This window comes from Neophocaena asiaeorientalis, unplaced genomic scaffold (genome assembly GCF_003031525.2).
Source record: "Neophocaena asiaeorientalis asiaeorientalis breed wild unplaced genomic scaffold, Neophocaena_asiaeorientalis_V1.1 scaffold433, whole genome shotgun sequence".
NCBI classification, from domain to species: Eukaryota; Metazoa; Chordata; class Mammalia; order Artiodactyla; family Phocoenidae; genus Neophocaena; species Neophocaena asiaeorientalis.
The window spans coordinates 423386-442655 of record NW_020175040.1 but is presented as its reverse complement, the minus strand read 5'-3'; the positions used below and the strand labels follow the sequence as shown (position 1 = coordinate 442655).

Genomic DNA, 19270 nt, shown 5'->3' with positions numbered 1-19270 from the left:
ACCTGGGAGGCCTCCCGGGGCCTCGCCACGCCGCCCCCTCCCACCTCAGCCGGTTTCAAATGTGCCCCCTCTGAAGGGCCAACAGCCATGGTGGGGATTCCTTCCAAGAGAAGTGACACGGCCGCTACTGGAGACCCCGCCTTGGGCTGGCAGGGGCCCAGGGAGGTGAAAGGATTGCTCCCCTCGCTGCTGAGACTTTTCCGGGTCCCTTTAGTAGTGACAGCAAAGCCCGAGCCCAGCACCTGCCGCTCCAAGCCGGCCTGTCCACTGGACCTTCCTGCAGTAAGTCACGAGCCACGTGGCTACACAGCACTGGACAGGAGGACTGAGGGGGTGAATGCTCAGTCTTATTCATCTGTGATTAATTTACATCTAAATAGCCCCACGTGGCCTGTGGCCACCATATAGGACAGCAGAGCTGCGAACACTTTAAATGCATTTAATCTTTTAACCCTCACAACACTCTACAAAGCGATCGCTGTCCCTGCTTTACGGATGGAGAAACTGTGGCACAGAGAGGCAAGTGAACATGCCCAAGGCCACACAGCTGAGAAGCAGGAAGCCGGGAATGGTCTCTGGAGGCCGCCTCCCACACCGGGACAAGCCATCCTCAGTCCATCCCCATCCCCTGCACAGCCGTGCCCAGGAAGGCAAAGGACACGCACTCCCAACCCCCAGGCCTGCCAATCCTCTAAGCCCCCTTCTGGATGCCAGCCTTGCACTCACGTCACGCCACGTCGCTGAGAGCACCCACTGGGTGCCAGGCTCCAGGCTGGGCTCTGGGAGATGGCGAGGTGTCTCTCACGCCTGCCCGGAAGGATGAGAGGATCCGGCAGGGGGACAGGATGTGGGTCCCCCACTGCCTTCCCTAGGCTGAGCCAGCCCAGAAAACCCATGACAGCAGGAGGTGTGCCAGGTCTCTGCACAGTGTGGGCACTCCTGGGCACCTCCTTGCCCAGCCCCTGCACCCCCCATTGCGGTCCAGGCCCCCTCTCCTGCTGGGGAGGGGGCAATGCACAGAATCTTCTTCTCCACATGGCCAAGCTCCCTCCTGGCCTGCAAGAGGCCTCTCTCAGGCAGACGACAGTGGCCCAAGGACTGTCCCAGGGCCGCAGTGACCAGGAGGGGGGAGCACGAACAGTGCCAGAATAATCTACAGTCCCCAAACCACCAGACACTGGGGCCTTTTGGGGGCTGGGGACCCCAGAGTCTCCAAGTTGCCCCAAACAGGGGATTGGAGAATCTTAGGACAACATTTTGGAATGGCAGGATGTGAGAACTGGGTCTGAGGATAAACATATCTGAGTCCAAGAAGCCCCAGGGCTGGTGAAACAGTTCAGAGGTTAAGAACTGGGTCTGGAGCCAGACTACTTGGATTCAGAGCGTAGGACAGCACCTGCCAGCTGTGTGGCCTTGGGCAAATTTCTTTACCTCTCTGGGCCTCCGTTTTCCCATTTGTAAAATGGAGAGAACAACGGAGAACGTCAAGCTCACAGGACTCGTGGAGGTTAAGTCAGTATGTACCCCATCATCTACATTCTCCCACCAAACAGGCACCTGCCCTCCGGCTTATCCCATTTTCTCATCAGAGCTGCAACCTGCATCTTCCCACATTCCTCTACTCCATGGTCCTGGTCCTGCCTGCCGCCCTCCTCGGCACCATCCACTGCTATCATGGCAGCATCACCCACCGGACCTGGCTGGGCCCTGCCCTCGCTGTGTCATCGGAGAAAACTGGAAAATAAACCTCAGGCCTCGTGGGCGTCCTCCACCCGGGCCCGAGTTGGTTCCCCTCCAGCCCCTCCTCAGTGGCTTCCGCTCTGGACCTGTCTTTTTCCTCCAGGCCTGCACATCCCGGCCTGGTCATCCCAGTGGGCATTCCCCAGTGGACACGTCAGCCCCGCCCAGCCCCACCTGCCCCGGCCAGTCATGGGGGGAGGAGGGGGCAGGAGGACCTGGGAGCTAGGCCCTGGGTGTGAATCCTGCCCCGCCCCCCTTGCTGTGTGTGGCCTTGGCAGGGCCTCCGTGGTGGTGTCAGTCTCTCATCTATTAAATGGGCCCAAGGAAGGGAGTCTGGTTCTGAAACGATTTTTCTCAGTACTGTCTGGAGACCAGCCTCCTCCACGGGGCAGCAGAGGCTGGGCAGAGGTTGCCAGGCTGAGAACATAAATAGACAAAACGATAACCCTGACCTAATATATGCACCTTATATAAAAGTTAATTCAAAATGGATCATGGAACCTTGAAGACATTCTGCTCAGTGAAATAAACCAGCCACAAAAGGACAGACACTGTCTGGTCCTACTCATAGGAGGCCCCTAGAGCAGTCAGATTCATAGACACAGAAAGTGGACGGTGGCTGCCAGGGCCTGGGGAGGGCGGAGGAGAGTCAGTGGTTAATGGCGACAGTTTCAGTTTGGGAAGATGAGCAAGTTCTGGGGATGGATGGTGGTGACGGCTGTACAACAGGGTAAATGTACTTAACGCCACGGAACCAGACACTTAAAAATGGTTGGCATGGTAAGTTTTATGCTATGGGTATTTTACTATAATAAAAAATAAATACATTTTAAAAATCAATTTCAAGGGGCTTCCCTGGTGGTCCAGTGGTTATGACTCTGCACTTCCACTGCAGGGAGCATGGGTTCGATCCCTGGCGAGGAAAGTTCTGCATGCTATGAGGTGCGGCCGAAGAAAATAAGAAAAAAAAAAATCAAATTTGCGAACTAAAAATTTCAATTTAAAAAAGAAACAAACCTTAGATGGCTGATTTAAAATTAATTAATTTTAAAAAACAAAAGACTTAAATGTAAAGCTACAAAGCTTTTAGAAAAAAACACAGGGCAAAATCTTCAGGACCCAGGGCTCAGCAAACAGTTCTTAGCACAAAAGCACTATCCGTAAAAGGAAGAACTGATAAATTGGACCTTATCAAAGTTAAAAACTTGTGCTCTGCAAAAGAGCCTATGAGGAGGAGGAAAAGACAAGTTATAAATTGGGAGGAAAAAACTGCAAACCACGTGTCTGACAGAAGACTAGGATCCAGAACATACAAAGAAATCTCAAAACTCAACAGTAAAAACCTAATCTAATTAGAAAATGGGCATAAGACACGAACAGACATTCCACTGAAGAGGATGTACAGACGGCAAATACGCACGTGGAAAGACGGTCCACATCACTAGCTGTTAGGGAAACAGCCATTAAAACCACAGTGAGATGTTGCATACACCTCTCAGAACGGCAAAACCAAAAAACAGTGGCGACCGTCAATGCTGGAGGGGATGCAGCAAAACAGGACCCCTTGCACATTGCTGGTGGTCATGTAAGACGGCACAGCCACTCTGGAAAAGTTTAGCCCTTTCTTACAAAGCTAAACATACAACTACCGTACGATCCAGCAGTTACACTCTTGGGCATCTACCCCAGAGAAATGGAACCCTGCGTTCACACCAAAACCTGTCCAAAACTGTTCACAGCAGCCTATCTGTCATAGCCCCAAACTGGAAACAACCCAGGCGGCCTTTAACAGATGAACGGTTCCATGCTGTGAAACACCACTCGGCAATAAAAAGGAACAAACTATTCATAAATGCAACAAGTTGAATGAATCTTGAGGGGCTTATGCTGAGTGAAAAAAGCCAATCCCAACAGATTACACACTGTACCATTCCATTTATATAACAATCTTGAAATGATAAAACTGTAGAAATAGAGAACAGATTAGTGGCTGCCAGGGATTAGGAGGGGATAAAGGAGGGAGGGAAGGAGATCTGGCTCCAAAAGGGTAGCACAGGAATCCTCACAGTGGAATGTTCTGTGTCGTGACTATACTGATATCAATAACCCGGTTGGGATACTATATAATTTTACGAGCTGTTGGGGAAAACCGGGCCAAGGGCACATAGGATCTTTCTGAATTCTTGCAACTGCATGAGTTGACAATATCTCAACATAAAAATTTGAATTTAAAAGTGCAAGAAACCGGGGCTTCCCTGGTGGCACAGTGGTTGAGAGTCCGCCTGCTGATGCAGGGGACACGGGTTTGTGCCCCGGTCCGGGAAGATCCCACATGCCACGGAGCGGCTGGGCCCGTGAGCCATGGCCGCTGAGCCTGTGCGTCCGGAGCCTGCGCTCCACCACGGGAGAGGCCACAACAGTGAGAGGCCCGCATATCGCAAAAAAAAAAAAAAAAAAAGTGCAAGAAACCCATTTCAGTTTTAATTTGAGATAAATAATGAATAAAGTTTTGCTATAAGTATGTTCCACACAATATTTGGGACATACTTGTACTAAAAAATATTTGTTATCTCAAGTTTAACTGGGAGTCCTGTTTTTTATCTGGCAGCCCTACTCCTGGGAAATTGCCCCAGGTAAGAGGAGACACCTGTCAGGTCATTCATTCACTCAACAAATATTTCTTGAGCACTTACTATGTGCCAGGCACTGTTCTAGGCACAGGGGATACAGCTGTAAACTCAGGCCACCCCTACCCTCGTGGTGCTGACATTGTAGTGGGAGGAGAGAGGGAATAAAGACGTAAAGAACTGTGCAAATAAAATCATTTCATATGGTGTTAAGTGTTATAGAGAAAATAAAGCAAGACAGTGTACAGACAGAGCCGAGGTGGAGAAAGGGGAGGAAAGTCAGAAAGTGAGAGAGGGCTTCCCCGGGAGGGCGACGTCTGAGCAGAGACCTGAAGGAACAGCAGGAACTAGTTATGCAAACATCTGAGGGAAGGGCCTTCCAGACAGGGGAAACAGCATGTGCAAAGGCCCTGAGGCAGGAACAAGGTTGGCGGACTCCAGGAGCATGTGGCTGGAGACACAGTTGGTGTCCAGTGGTCCTAAGAACCCTGTATTCCCTACCCCCACATGTCAGAACTAGAAGACCCTTCTGAGACACGAGGTCCCACCATGGGAGAAACTGAGGCCCTGGAGGGCCGGGATCTGCCCAAGGCCAGCCCTGGTCCAAGTCCCTCAAGTTCCAGCTGGAAGCCTTTGCATCTGGGAAGGGAAGAACCCACACCTGCACCAGATCTGGAGCAGGAAGGGAGGGCACGGCGGCCTGCGGAGGCCTCCTCACAGCCCGGCCTGGTCAGCTGGCTTCAGGCCAGGCAGGGCCTGGCTCCTCGGGCCCTCAACGTGCCACCACTGACCATTCTATCCGGACAAATATGCAAGTGGCCCTCGGGACAGCAGAGGAGAGCATAGCTGAGCAAGCCTTATCGGGGCCCCGCCCCAGCTGCCAGAGGCCAGGTCCCTGGTGTCCCCTGACTCACAGGCCTGCCTGCAGCCAGGGCAGGGTGGAAATCCAGCTCCCAGGAGCACCCAGACCAGACAGGGCAGGGCAGGAAGGGACAAGACCAGCACCCTCCACGCACAGAGGCTGGGCAGGGACTGGGAGGTGACTCTCGTTTGGGTGGAATTCCATCCCCCTGAGCTCACCTCCCTTGGAGCACATTCCAGCAGGGGCCAGCCCCGTCCCAGCTGGGCCCCCATCCCCAGGGCTGCCTCTCTTGGGCTCAGTCACCACGCTCCCAGGAAGGGGTTGTGGAGGCCCCCTCCCTCCCTGGGGCCTCCAGAGCTCCCAGCACACTTTGCCCTCAGTGGCCGGCAACGCCTCGATGGCACCCCCGGCCTGGAGCAGTAGCATCACCAAGGCGTGGAGAGCCTGGACCCCCGGCCCCGCAGCCCAGCTTCCAGAGCCAGGATGCAGCAGAAACTGGCTCTGAGCTCAGTGCTCGGGGATGCATCCACAAGGACCCACCTCCCTGTCTGCTCTTCTGTGTTCCATAGCCCTCCTGCCCCAGTGCCCATTTCCTCAAGGCTGTGGCCGGCTCTGGGCTTTCCCACTAGAATCTTCCTGCTGGCCAATCCTGCCAAATGCCAGGGCTTTGGCAACTGCCTCGCGTTGGTGGCTGCCAGGAAGTGGCTCCAATCAAGACCTCTCTCCAGGCACCAGTGGCCCCTGGGCATCTCCATGTGATGCCCACAGGCTCTCCCACTCACATGCCCAAAAACACCCTAATAATCATCTCCCCTCAAGTCCAGACTCCACACGCCCCAGTGCCTGGCCCCAGTGAGGTACACCGCCCACCCGTCCACCCCAAGTGCAACCCAAGGTGGGTCCTGCCTCTTCTGCTCCAAAACAGCTGTCCCTCCCACCTACCCGTGGTCCCTGCTGGGTTGGGGCACCAGCTGCCACCCTGCCCCCTTCACTCTGTTCTCCGCTTTGTCCCAGACAGAGCCAGAAACCTGAACACGGCACTCCTCCTGCAAAGTCTCCTCAGGAACTGTCAGCCTAAGGGGGAAGCCTGCTCCTGGATCTGGCAGGCAAGGCCCTGCAATTGACCCCAGCCACCTCTGCAGTCTCATCACCCATCATCCCCTCTCCCCAGATACAGGCAGTCCGCCCCCACCTGATCGTGCCTTTTTAGGACTTCATGCTTTTATAGATGCCGTTACTTCTCCCTGAACTGCCCTCCCTCCCACCTGCCTTGTCCACCTGGTGGACTCCTACTTATCCTTCAAAGCCCTTCTAAAGGGTCCCTTCTTCTTGCCCCAGAAGTGTCCAGACTCCTCCGAGAAGAAACCGCACCCTCCTCTGAGCTCTTATGTACCTTCTGTGTTGCATTTCTCCTGCGGTGTTTAGCCCTGAATCATCATTTTTGCTCCTCTTAACTGCCTCTGTCACCAGACAGAGCACCTTGAGGGCAAGAAGCACGGTGAGTTCATATCCTCACTGCCCCAAAGGTGGGAAAGAAACGATTCAAAGCCACAAAGATTCCGCCATCCAAAGATTTCAACCCGGGGCTTCCCTGGTGGCGCAGTGGTTAAGAATCTGCCCGCCAATGCAGGGGACACAGGTTCGAGCCCTGGTCCAGGAAGATCCCACATGCCACGGAGCAACTAAGCCCGTGTGCCACAACTACTGAGCCTGCACTCTAGAGCCCACGAGCCACAACTACTGAGCCTGCGTGCTGCAACTACTGCAGCCCACGCCTCTAGAGCCCGTGCTCCACAACAAGAGAAGCCACCGCAATGAGAAGCCCGCGCACCGCAACGAAGAGGAGCCCCCGCTCGCCGCAACTAGAGAAAGCCCGCGTGCAGCAACCAAGACCCAATGCAGCCAAAAATAAATAAAATTTTTTTAAAAAACAAAGATTTCAAACAGCAATTTAAAGTTTTCTTATTGGCTCCTTCGGACTACCACCGACTATGAGCTATACCTTCAACCATTAATAAGAAAATACAATTCAAAGTTACTCTAGTGCAAATTTCTTGTGAATCATTTTTTGTTTTTTAAATTGCAGTGTAATTACTCAAGTTAATCTAAAAAAAAAAAATGGGGCTTCCCTGGTGGTGCCGTGGTTGAGAGTCCGCCTGCCGATGCAGGGGACGCGGGTTCGTGCCCCGGTCCAGGAGGATCCCACATGCCGCGGAGCGGCTGGGCCCGTGAGCCATGGCCGCTGGGCCTGCGCGTCCGGAGCCTGTGCTCCGCAACGGGAGAGGCCACAGCAGTGAGAGGCCCGCGTACCGCAAAAAAAAAAAAAAAAAAAAAAAAAAATGACCTCATTAAAATGTACCTATACTTTAAAAAAAACAAAAAGGTTTCAACCCACCGCTTCTGATGCCTCTCTCCCTCCCAACAAACGATCCTGATTCCAAGCCCCCCATGTGAGGGTATAAACCTAACATTCTACAGTCCCAACCTGAACCGTCTGTGATTTCAATGCCAAAATACTATGGCCCTAAAATTCCAATAGAGATAGACTCTGATTCAAACATCACGTCCCCAAAGGACCTGTTGGCTTCCCCCATTCCTGTCTTCTACCGTGACCCCTCTGATTCAACCCTGCAGACCACACAATTGTACAAGACAGTGCGGGGGGGAGGCAGGGCACAGACACCCCCAGCCCTGCGGCCCCATCTGCAGGTGAAACCCTGGCTCTGCCTGGGCCGGACCCAAACCGAGGACCTGTGAGGGCAGGTGCCCCCCGCAGCATTATTCCTCTTGATCTGCCAGCTGAGTCGGGGGCACCCTGCCACCCCAAGGGCCGCCCGGAGGACAAGCCCCGAATCTCCGCTCACTCAGCGGGCCACCACCTCTGCTCTGGGACACACACCCCTTCCCCACCTCCCCTCCCCCTTTTCTCTCGCACCAGCTGCCAACAAGCCCCAGAGCCAGTGGTCAGGTTGAGTCTTGTCTTCTCACAGCAGGAGGAGGGAGCCGGTGATAAACACATCTGTGATCCTTCCCAAGACGCTCAGCCAGGAGCTGCTGCGGGCTGGCCCCTCTCCTCCTGCCCGTTCCAGCTCCAGTGTGCATGGGGCCCACGGAAGCCTGTTGTGGGCAGAGTTTCTGGAATGGGGTCCCGTGCCTTCGAATAAATGGCAGGCTGCAGGATCCTGGGGGTCTCCAGTGTGTGCCCTCGCCTGGCCCTGACTAGCACCTGGGATCCAGAACAGATCGAGGATCATACTGCCATTTGACAGATGAGGAAACTGAGGCCCCCAGAAGGGATGGAACCCAGAGATGATACACACTGAGCCTTACCTTTCCCAGGCTAGGTGGCTGCCCTGCTCCTGGCCGCCTGATCTGTGTCTGGGCCCTCGGGGTGCCCCACGTCTGGGAGCGAGGGGCTAGGCTGGGAGACCACCTTCCTGCCGTGCCCTGACCAAGGGGTGTGGCCACTGCCCTGCATAGCTGAGGGCCAGTCGGGATCCTTTCTGGGCCTCTGTTTGCACCCCTAAGCCACAAAGGGGCTGGACTGGTGGTTAATGAGGCCTTTCCTGTGTCCACTGGGGAGTCCCAAATTCTACCTCCTGGCTCTGGAAAACATATAGTGCCTGGCTGAACTGCCCTTCCAGGAGGTGACCCTCAAGCGTCCTCCTGAACCAGAGTGGAGCTAGGCAGCAGGGGGCACCCTGAGCTGGGAAAACCATTCCTGCTCAGAAGTGTCAAGTGAGGCCCAACCTGCGCACCCCACCAAGGATGCCCACACCCCGTTCCTGACCCCGCCCAAGGCCTCGCTCTGCTGCCCTGGAGTCAGTCTCTGAGACTTCTGACCCGCTGCTCCAGAACCATCAGTGGCTCCCCAGTGACCGTAGGGGATTCAACCATTCACTCCGTACGTACATAGAGCGCCTCTATACACCAGGCCCTGGGGTGCAGCTGTGAATGTGATGCATGAGGTCTCTGTCCTTATCAAGCTTATGATCTGGGGAGGGGAGAAGGCCTCGGAACAAGGCACTGCCGGGGGAAAGGCTAGGAAGGGGTTGAGAAGGAAGCCTCTCTGAAGAGGGGATATCGGAGCTGGAACTCAAGCAGTAAGGACAGGGCAGCCCTGAGGGGAAAACTCACGGCTCTCACTCCCTGGCCTGGAAGGTGACCTTGCAGCCCTCTGGCTGCAGCCACCCCTTCAGGGACTCACAGACCAGCCAGTCTGGGCCCCTGGACTGGCCCCAGGCCCCTCCTCTGGGCCTTTGGCCACTACCTGGGTTGCCTCTACCTTTCTTCTCTGCCAAGCCAAACCTCACTCATTTTCTGGGGTCCACCTACTCCAAAAAGGCCCCTGAGGTTGACCTTACAACATATGACGGTCCCAACATCTGCATCACCCAAGAGCTGCCCTGAACAGCAAGCACAGCCCTCATGCCTGCTGGAGCTGGTGGCTCAGGAAACCCTCTCCCATGTGGAGAGAAGGGAACCCTCCTACACTGTTGGTGGGAATGTAAATCAGTACAGCCACTATGGAGAACAGTATGGAGGTTCCTTAAAAAAAAAAAAAAAAATAGAACTATCAGGGCTTCCTTGGTGGCGCAGCGGTTGAGGATCCGCCTGCCAATGCAGGGGACACGGGTTCGAGCCCTGGTCCAGGAAGATCCCACATGCCGCGGAGCAATGAAGCCCATGCACCACAACTACTGAGCCTGTGCTCTAGAGCCCATGAGACACAACTATTGAGCCTGCGCTTTAGAGCCCGCCAGCCACAACTACTGAGACTGAGGGCCACAACTACTGAAGCCCAGATAGCTAGAGCCCATGTTCCACAACAAGAGAAGCCACCACAGTGAGAAGCCCGTGCAGTGCAACGAAGAGTAGCCCCCGCTCGCCGCAACTAGAGAAAGCCCGCGCGCAGCAACGAAGACCCAACACAGCCAAAAATAAAACAGAATAAAATAAAATAAAATAAATAAATAGAACTACCATATGACCCAGCAATGCCACTCTTGGGCATATACCCAGAGAAAACCATAATTCAAAAAGACACATGCACCCCAATGTTCACTGCAGCACTATTTACAATAGCCAGGACATGGAAGCAACCTAAATGTCCATCAAGAGAGGAGTGGATAAAGAAGATGCGGTAAATATATACAATGGTATGCGGTAAATACATACATATATTTATATATACAATATGTATATATTGTATATGTATACAATATGTATATATTATTGTATACAATAAATATATACAATATTACTCAGCCATAAAAAGGAATGAAATTGGGTCATCTGCAGAGACGTGGATGGACCTAGAGACTGTCATACAGAGTGAAGTAAGTCAGAAAGAGAAAAACAAATATCGTATAATATCGCTTATATGTGGAATCTAGAAAAATGGTACAGATGAACTTATTCGCAAAGCGGAAATAGACACACAGATGTAGAGAACAAATGTATGGACACCAAGGGGGGGAAGGGGGGTGGGATGAACTGGGAGATTAGGATTGACATATATACACCACTATGTATAAAATAGATAACTAATGAGAACCTGCTGTAGAGCACAGGGAACTCTACTCAGTGCTCTGAGGTGACCTAAATGGGAAGGAAATCCAAAAAAGAAACCCTCTCCCGCCTGATGTGCATGGGACCTTCCTTCCCCCAGCTAAGTGCTCTCTCCCTTCGTTCTCACTGTGGCTGGACCAGGTAGCCACACAGGAGGAAACAGGGGGAGAGGGAAGCCACTTGTCCCTTTCCTGTCCACTCCCAGGGATGGGAGCTTCAAGGCCAGAGGGACCCCATGACCTATGACCTCAGCCCTAGGAAGTGAGCTGACCGTAGAAATCGGGAGGGATGAAGAGCTGAGAACCCTGGAGGAATGTGCCACCCTGAGCGGGAGCTTCCAGCACAGGGCAGGGCCGGCAGGGCCTTGCAATCTACCCCGGCCATCATCCTAGGACAGGCCAGGTGAGCAGCCTGCTGCGTGACTCACCGTGGCCGCCTGGGAGGCTCTGACACACCAGATGTGGCCGGAGACTGCAGAGGAGGGAGGGAGGGAGGGAGGGAATCCCAAGGCAGGAGGAAGGGCTGCTGGTGCCTCCCATTCGACTGTACACGGGTGGGCAAGCCACCCCCCGACACCACTTACCAGACAGCTCCCTCCCTCGGTCTGAGGTCACACCCAGCCCGTGCTGAGGACCAGCTGTGTGCCAGCCCTGGGGAAGGGCACTCCTGCCTTCTCCCCACGAGGACACTCCTGACATCTCTGCTTCCTTCCCGGGAAGGAGCGAGCGACAGAGCTCGGATCTGAACCCAGGCAGCCCACCGCCAGCCCGCACTGTGCAAAGGACACCAACCCGAGAACCAGACGCCAGGCTTCACATCCTGGCTTTGCTCCCGATTAGCACGTGACAATCCCCCTGTGCCTCCATCTCTTCACCTGCAAAATGGGATAATGAGGCCACCGTTCACAGGGACGCTGTGAGAAGCACAGGGAACTCAGCTTGTCCTGTTGCATGCACAGGACTGAGCGAGAAGACTGCTGGCCCACGGACATGTTCTAGCCAAACCTGGTCAGCTGGCACCCAAATGGGCAGCTCGAGGCCCACCCTTAGCCAGCATGTGTGTGTTTGAGCTCCTATAGTAATCCTCTTTCTTTTTTCCTTTTTCTACATTTTTTAAGAGTCACTGGTGACGACCAATTTTAAATGCCAACGCCTAAAAGAAGAAGTGCTTGTGCATGAAAATCTGGGTCTAAAACCAGAGGATGAGGCCACCCTGGGCTGGCATTCCCGCACAGCCTCCACGGGCTGGAGCCAAGCTGGGGGCCCCACGGACGGGGTCTGTGTTCCTTGGTCTCTACAGCCCTGGGCACGGTTTCCCCCATTCTCTTCACCGCTGCTCCTGCCTGGCCCCCCCCAGTGGTGCCCACACACACCCTGTCACTGCAGTGGTCCGTCCTCCACCCCGGCGGCATGGAGCCCTCCCTCCCTGTCTGGCCTGGCCCATCAGAGCCCCTCCTTGCCCAGTACCTCCGGGGCCTGCGGGCCCTCACACAGGCTGTCACAGGAGGGTGGGTCCTGCCTGTCACCCTCCTGTGACAGCCCCACCCCACAGGCCCTTGCCTCACGGGATAGGGTGTCCATCGCCTTTGTAAGCCAGCCACCTCCATTAGAAACATCCTGGGACAGCCTGGACTCTCTTCTAAGCTGAGCCCAGAATCTAGGAGGATCTGAGGAGGCGGTGAAGAGGGAATGGTCACCTCCATTATTTTGAGCTCCAGATCTTGGTTAAGATGACCAAGGATACGTCACCAACCCTGGCATCTGCCCTACAGCAATGACTCCTACTGCACTCACCTCAACTCCTCCCCACAATCAGAGTTTTGTACAGCTGATTTTGTGGGCCCGAGGATGACAGTTCATATCCGTCCCTCTTTCCATCTTGCTGAGTTACATCCAATGTTTAAACAGAGATTCGATTATTCAACCTTGTCGGTAACTGACAAGCGTCATGCCACACAGAAATCCTGACCAGCAGCAAATCGACAACAGATGCAAGCAGAATGAGGCTACGGGCAGAGCCCTGTGGCCCATCGCCAGAGACCCAACACCAGCTGTTATGAATAAGCCATTTTGCAGCATCTCTGCAAGAGCCGCCCGGCTCCCCTCCCTAGCTGCCTACCTTTCGGCCTGCCTCGTTATTGTGTAAGTTCATGAGAGTCCGGGCATTCTGCTTGATCTCCCGGGCATCCACAAAGACCTTGGCGAAGCCGATGCCGTAGCGGATGTCGGCAGAGCAGCCACCCCACTTCCAGCCCTCGTCCCGGTGGTACTGGCCTTGCTTCTCCTTGTCGCAGCCGCAGTCGCTCAGGTTGCCCTGGGTGCAGGCAGCAGTGATGGCGTGGGCCACGCCGGCTGCGATGATGGCGTAGGTGAAGGCGGCCTCCCGGCTCCCTGCGGGGACAAGAGTGGAAAGGCTGGGCTCAGGTCCAGGGCGTCCTGGGATGGGAAGGGAGGCTGAGCTCACTGTCGGGGCACCACAGAGACTGACTGAGCGCCCGTTCCTCACTCCGAGAAAGTTCCGTCCCAGGCACCCCCATCACGCACATCCCCGTTGAATCCCCAGTCACTGAATGCCCTTGGGGAGTCGACGGGGCAGCGGAGGAGAGAGGCTGGAGACCAGAAGAGGGACTCCTCTGTGGATGACCACCCACTCCCCCCAGGCTGATGTGGCCATGCCCGCTGCACACACGCACCGCACTCGTGGCACCTGGTGACAAACTGTAAAGCAGCACTCTGACCACCACAGTGCACCCAGGCTCCAGAGCCAGAGGCCTTGGCTGAAACCCCAGAACATCGGTCTGTAGCTCTGTCACCTTCAGCCGCCACCACCCCCTCCCTGTGTCTCAGTCTCGTCCCTGGAAAGTGGGGACACAGCAATAGTCCCTTTCTCACGGGGATGATAAGGGAGTAGAGTTTGTCCATGTGAAGCTCTCAGCGCCCTGCCTGGCTCGTGGCACCTGCCTGACACAGCAGCTCCTGTGCTCGTGGCCTTGCTATCGCTGCTGTGTCACCTGTGGCCCCCTCACTCGACTGTGAGCGTCTCCAGAGAAGGCTGGAACCTGCATCCTCGGGACTCCGACTGACACAGGGGACAAGGGCTGCGGGAGGGGAGAGGGACTGCTCGCGGGCAGGCAGGAGGGACAGGACAGCAAAGGGTCAGTGGGGGCCTGGGGAGCTGCTGAGGTGTCACTTCCCCGCAGGGCTTCCCAGCTACGTGGAGGTGGAGATGGCCCTGTTGGGGGGCTGGGAGCCACATGTTAAGAATTTACAAGGGCCCTGCAGGGCGGTGCTGAGCTGTTGAGTGGGGTGGAAGGGTCCTGAGTAGCTGGGGTGCAAGAGTGGGGGGCGGTCACTTAGGCCTGGTGCAGATACGCCCTGCCACCCAGCCTCCCGGCCTCCCTGGGTCCCAGAGCGGCACCTCCTGCCGGGATGGAGATGAACCCAGACCCCGTGCCTAGTGTGGGCGCTCAGCGCGTTCGCTCTCGGAGCCAGGGTGGGCGGGGGTCAGGGAAGCACCCTCGAGGAAGAGGCCCCGGGGATGGAGAAGTGTCTCAGGACGTCATCACCCCGACTCAGGTGGACCTTCTCACCCGTCCCTCCTTCACTTCGCAGCCCCTCACCCAGGCTGCTAGGATGCCAGCAACCTGTACGCCGACCCCCGGCCACCGCTTCCCCACCCTGCAGACACGTAGGCCTGTCCACCTGCTGGACCGACGGCTTCACTGTGCCGACGCCTGGCCCTGACATTCCACGGCGGCCCTGTTAATACAGGGGTGCTGGAGCCCATACGCCCGGATTCAATCCCAGCTCTGCCACTGCCTGACCGTGACTTGGACCAGTTCCTCCTCCACCTGAGCCTCAGTCTCCAGGCACCAGCTCACACTACTGAGAATCAAACCCACGAGAAAAGGATACACTGGAGGAACCAGGCGACCGTCACAGACATCAGAGAAAGAATCATCAGGTGCAGAGTATACAGAGAATAAGATGGTGGGAGGAAATCTCCGTTCCACCACTTTCTAGCTGTGTGACCTTGGGTGAGTCACCTAACTGCTCTGTGCTCCAGTTCCTCCTCTACAAAATAGGATGACAACCGCTCACTTTAATCAGGGAGGTCGAGAGAACTAGAAAGAATTAACAAAGGTAAAGCATTTAGCAAAGGGCCTGGCATGAGACAGTGACCCCAGTGATCTAATAAATTAGATTTATTACGATTTCTATTGACGATGGTAATAACGGTCCCTTATAAGGAGGCTGTGAGGTATGGAGTAGGAGTTTTCATTTGTTGAAAAAACTGAGGCCAAGAGAAAAGTCTGGTTCACCCAGGCCACCCAACTGGTGGGCAGCAGCGCTGAGCTGCAGTCGTGGCCTCTGGACACCCTGTTCAGACCAAGAACTTTCTCCGGGGAGCAAATGACTGCAAAGCGCAGCGGCCCCACTGGCAGCCTCCGGCAGCTAAAGGGAAACTGTATCTCCTTTATCAGGCTCAGAACACAGCAGCAAATTGAGGAAGGGTCGGAGCCTGGCCCGCCACCTGAGACTTGCCCTTCCCCCAGGCTCTTCCCTGGGGGTGGGGCTGGGGACAAGTGTGTGAGGTTCTACCACGCAGCAGGCGGAGGTCCCAGGTATCTCTGAGCCCTCTGAGCAGCGCATGCAATGCAGACGGCTTCTGCTCCTACCCAGGATCCCCCAGCACATCCCAAGGTGGGTGGGAGAAGGGCGGCTGCACCCGGCACATGCACAACTCCCGTGAGTTCAAGGTGCACTCCTAGACCAGAGTGAAGTCCATCATGGGCCATGGCCTTCCCTCCCCACCAAGCTGGCCCTCACCTCCACACCCACGGCCCCCGAGAAACAGAGGGGCCGTTATTCTTCGCTTCTGAGCTCCCCGGGACCCAGGTACCGGCTGTTGCAGTCCAACGCTTCCAGATGCTAAAGGGTCACTGCCGACCCCTGCCATTGACCTTGACCTGGGCCTTGCCCACCAGTGTTAGACTAGGACTGCCCAGTCCCCATACTTCCCCCTCCTCACTGACCACCAGGAAAGCTGCCCTGGGCAGTGGGCTGGCCGTGTAACTAACGTCAGGCCTGTCAACCTGTCTAAGCCTCTGTTGCTTCCTCCATGAAATGGGCTTAGCAGCATCACGGGCTGGTGAGTGGACGGAATCACAGCGCCCGGCACGGGGTACGTGTTCCGTAAACACTGGCCGCTGCCGCTGTGATCACGATTACCACCAAGTCCGTTTTGCCTCGTTGAGCTCCACGATGCACTGAAGGACACGATAGCCTCACACAGAGGCCAGCGTGTGGGGCTGACCCAGACTCCGGCTGCCCAGCCACACTTGGGGGTTCCCGAGGGAGCAGGGCCCGTGTCTGTCTGTCTCCCGCTGTTTACAGTCCCCACGATAGTGTGTGACGGATGAATGAATGAGCAGACCTCACTGCCAACCCCACCCCGCCAGAAGCTGGGTGACCCTGGGCAAGTCACTGGGCCTCTCTGATCCTCCATTTCCGTATCTGTGAATCTCACCCAGCTGGCACCCAGCGGGTGGGGGTCCCAGGTATCTGTGAGCCCTGGGACCAGTGCATGAATAAACGGTAGTGAGTATTATAATAATTACAATGGATGGAATTACAGGCCCCCTGAGAGGTACAGAGAGAAACTCCCCCGCTTCAGTTTTCTCCATGGCCCTCCTGCCATTTTAGACTTATTTGTTTGTCGTCTGCTTCTCACACCACAGCCACCACTCCTGCTGCCCCTACAGCATAATGTCCTTGAAGGCAGAGCTTTGTCATGTGCCCTTCGTGTCCCCAGGGCCTGACATGTAGGAGGTGTTCAGTACATATCTGTTAGATGAATAGATGGATAGATAAATGAATGAATGAATGAATGAATGCTCCAAGCAGTGGCCAAAAACCAGGTGAGCTTCATTTAGTGCTTATTACTGGCCAGGCTCCACGCTAGGCGCTTTGGGAAAGTGTTTGGTCACCTATTTATAGGGAAACCAGCTGACTGAGCTTCAGAGAGGCTCCGACCAGGCAGGTGCGGAGCAGCGAATGGGCTCCACCCGTTCGGCATGACCTCCCCCAGGGCGTCAGGACAGAGTCTGTCCAAGGCCTGGGGTTTCGGGGCTTTTCAGTGCAGGGAGAGGGTAGAAGGAAAGTAACCTTTGTTAAGCACCTGCGGGTGTTGCCCAACAGCCCCGTTCGGTGGCCACCATTCTCCACAGCGTTACCGATGAGGAAACCGGGGATCTGAGAAGTAAACAGATTCACTGAGGCCGCCAACCCAGAAACCAGCCAGAACTGGGATTCCAGGCCCAAGCTGGCAGTGTCCTCCCTCGGCCCCTGCTCCAACCACCCTTCCAGCTCCTCACTGCGTGGCAAAGCCCACGGTTGAGAGAGATTCCTTTGCCTTAAGGCAGCAACCCTGATCAAAATGCCTTTATTTCTGCCATTCAACTGTTACCAGTTAAAACATCAATAAATTTATAGGACGCATTCAAATGGGATGGCCTCCTGAGAACAGGGTATGATGGCAGAAAGAAGGTAGACGAGCATCCCAGAAGCTTACCATCGCAGATTCCTTGCATGAGAGGCCATCTTAAGCTCCATCCGTCCATGCCTCCTTCGCCCACCCCAGGTAAGCAGCAGTTCCTTATTGCATCTGTGGGCAACTGAGGCTCGAGGAGGTGACTTACAGAGGCAGAGCCAGGATGCAAACCTAGGGGTCACAGGCCTCCAACCACTGCGGAGGACACCCCCGACCCTGACCACGCTCGGAGCTCCCGGGACAACCCCACTCTCAGCCTGGGGAAGCCCCTCCAGTTGGGCAATTTCCCGAAGCTGTCTATTTGTCTCTTACTGGCTGTCTGCACGGGCAGTTCTAAGGTGTGTCTTACTGCTGCAGAAACAGAAAGAGGTGATGGTCCCAATGGCACACGGTTCATAAGAAGAACAGCAAAGTCATAAAATGCCTACTATTTGCCAGTCTCTTTCCTAAGCACTCAATACAGATCAATTCGCTTCACTCTGGCGACACTACGAGGTGTGGAGCATTTTTATCTCCATTTTACAGATGTGGAAACTGAGGCCCAGACCAGGATTCAACCCTGGTCAGCCTGGTTCCAGAGTCTGACCCTGTCTCCTGCCTTAAGGTTACGACACCCACCCCAGTCCTCCTGACTCCTGGCCCAGGCTCTTTCCCGACTCTTCCACATGGGGCCAGTAAGCAGAGGACACTGGGCTTGGCTTACTGCCCATCACTGACCATTGCCCCTCCAAGAACAGACCTAGCCCCCTCCTGCCTTGACCACCTACCTCTCCCTCCTGTGCACGAGCAGAGGAAGAACCTCCATCACACCTTGCCTCTCCTCGGCCCCCCTGACCGAGCCACGTGCCCTGTTCCTTCACTCAACAGATATTGCTTGAGCACCTGCTATGTGCCAGGCACTGTGCTGGGGGCTGGGGAAACTGAGAGGAGGGATTCAGACATGGCCTTGGCTCCTGAGGGGGCAGAAAGCAAGACACATCACTCACTCAGCCACAGCGGAGGACTCTGCAGACGCAGGACAGGGAGGTGACGGGAGCGGGGACCACCTGGGGTGGGGACTTTTGAGCCGGGAGGAGCCAGCCATGAGGCTCTCTGAGGGGAGAGGGGGCTCCCGGCTGATGGGCAGACCCTGCGGTGGCCCTGACCCGGCCTGGGCAGTGGCGGGAGCAGGTAAGCCCACGGGGGTAGGAGGAAGTGAGGCTGTTGGGGCAGAGGCAGGTCCTGCAAGCCCTCCCATCCTGCCCCAGCACAGGGCCCTCTGTGCCCGGAACCAGAGAAAAGTCTCCCAGAGCCACAGACGTAAGGCCCGTGGGTTCATCCTGGAACAAGAGAGGTTCACAGAGGCCGGGAAACGTGCCCAGGCTCATCAATGACTCAGCAGCGAGACCTGGGGGATTAGGACCAGGGTCTCCTGGCTCCCGGCATGGAGTCCTGTCCTCACCTCCACCACAGCTTCTTTCACTTTCAATCCACCTGCATCTCCAGGTAACTTTCCACGCAGAAGCTTAGGCGGCCTCAGCTCAGAACTTGGGTAAGATGGAGCCTATTAGTCCCTCCGCCCTGCTCCTTACTCAGGGCGGGGTGACCCTGAGCAAGGATGCTGGCTCCCCGGCCTCAGCTTCCCCACCTGTGAAATGGGATCCACCAGGAGGACACGGCCAAGCTGCCCTGAAGACGAAACGAAACCTCTGTGTACAGAGAGGCCCCGTTCCCCAGAAGGTGCTCAGTAAAGACCGTTGTTATCACTGAGATGAACCCGGGGAGCCCGGCTGACGCCCTCCCCACATTCCAGCTCCATACCGACCCCGGCGGGTACAGAGGAAATAAACTGATGTCCAAGCCTGCCTGAAAGATTCCATTCCACCGCCCTGTGCAGCCACTGCAAATGGTTTGCACCGGAATATTATCTGGGTGTATT

General features: G+C 55.6%; 1 protein-coding gene across 1 annotated transcript in view; it reads right to left on the bottom strand.

Annotated features, from left to right (window-relative positions):
- WNT7A (Wnt family member 7A) overlaps positions 1-19270 on the bottom strand; it is a 67315-nt gene that overhangs the window by 31720 nt on the left and 16325 nt on the right. The window contains exon 3 of the mRNA XM_024763424.1: positions 12919-13190. Coding sequence (XP_024619192.1) covers positions 12919-13190 — 272 coding nt within the window. The remainder of the gene's footprint in view (positions 1-12918; positions 13191-19270) is intronic.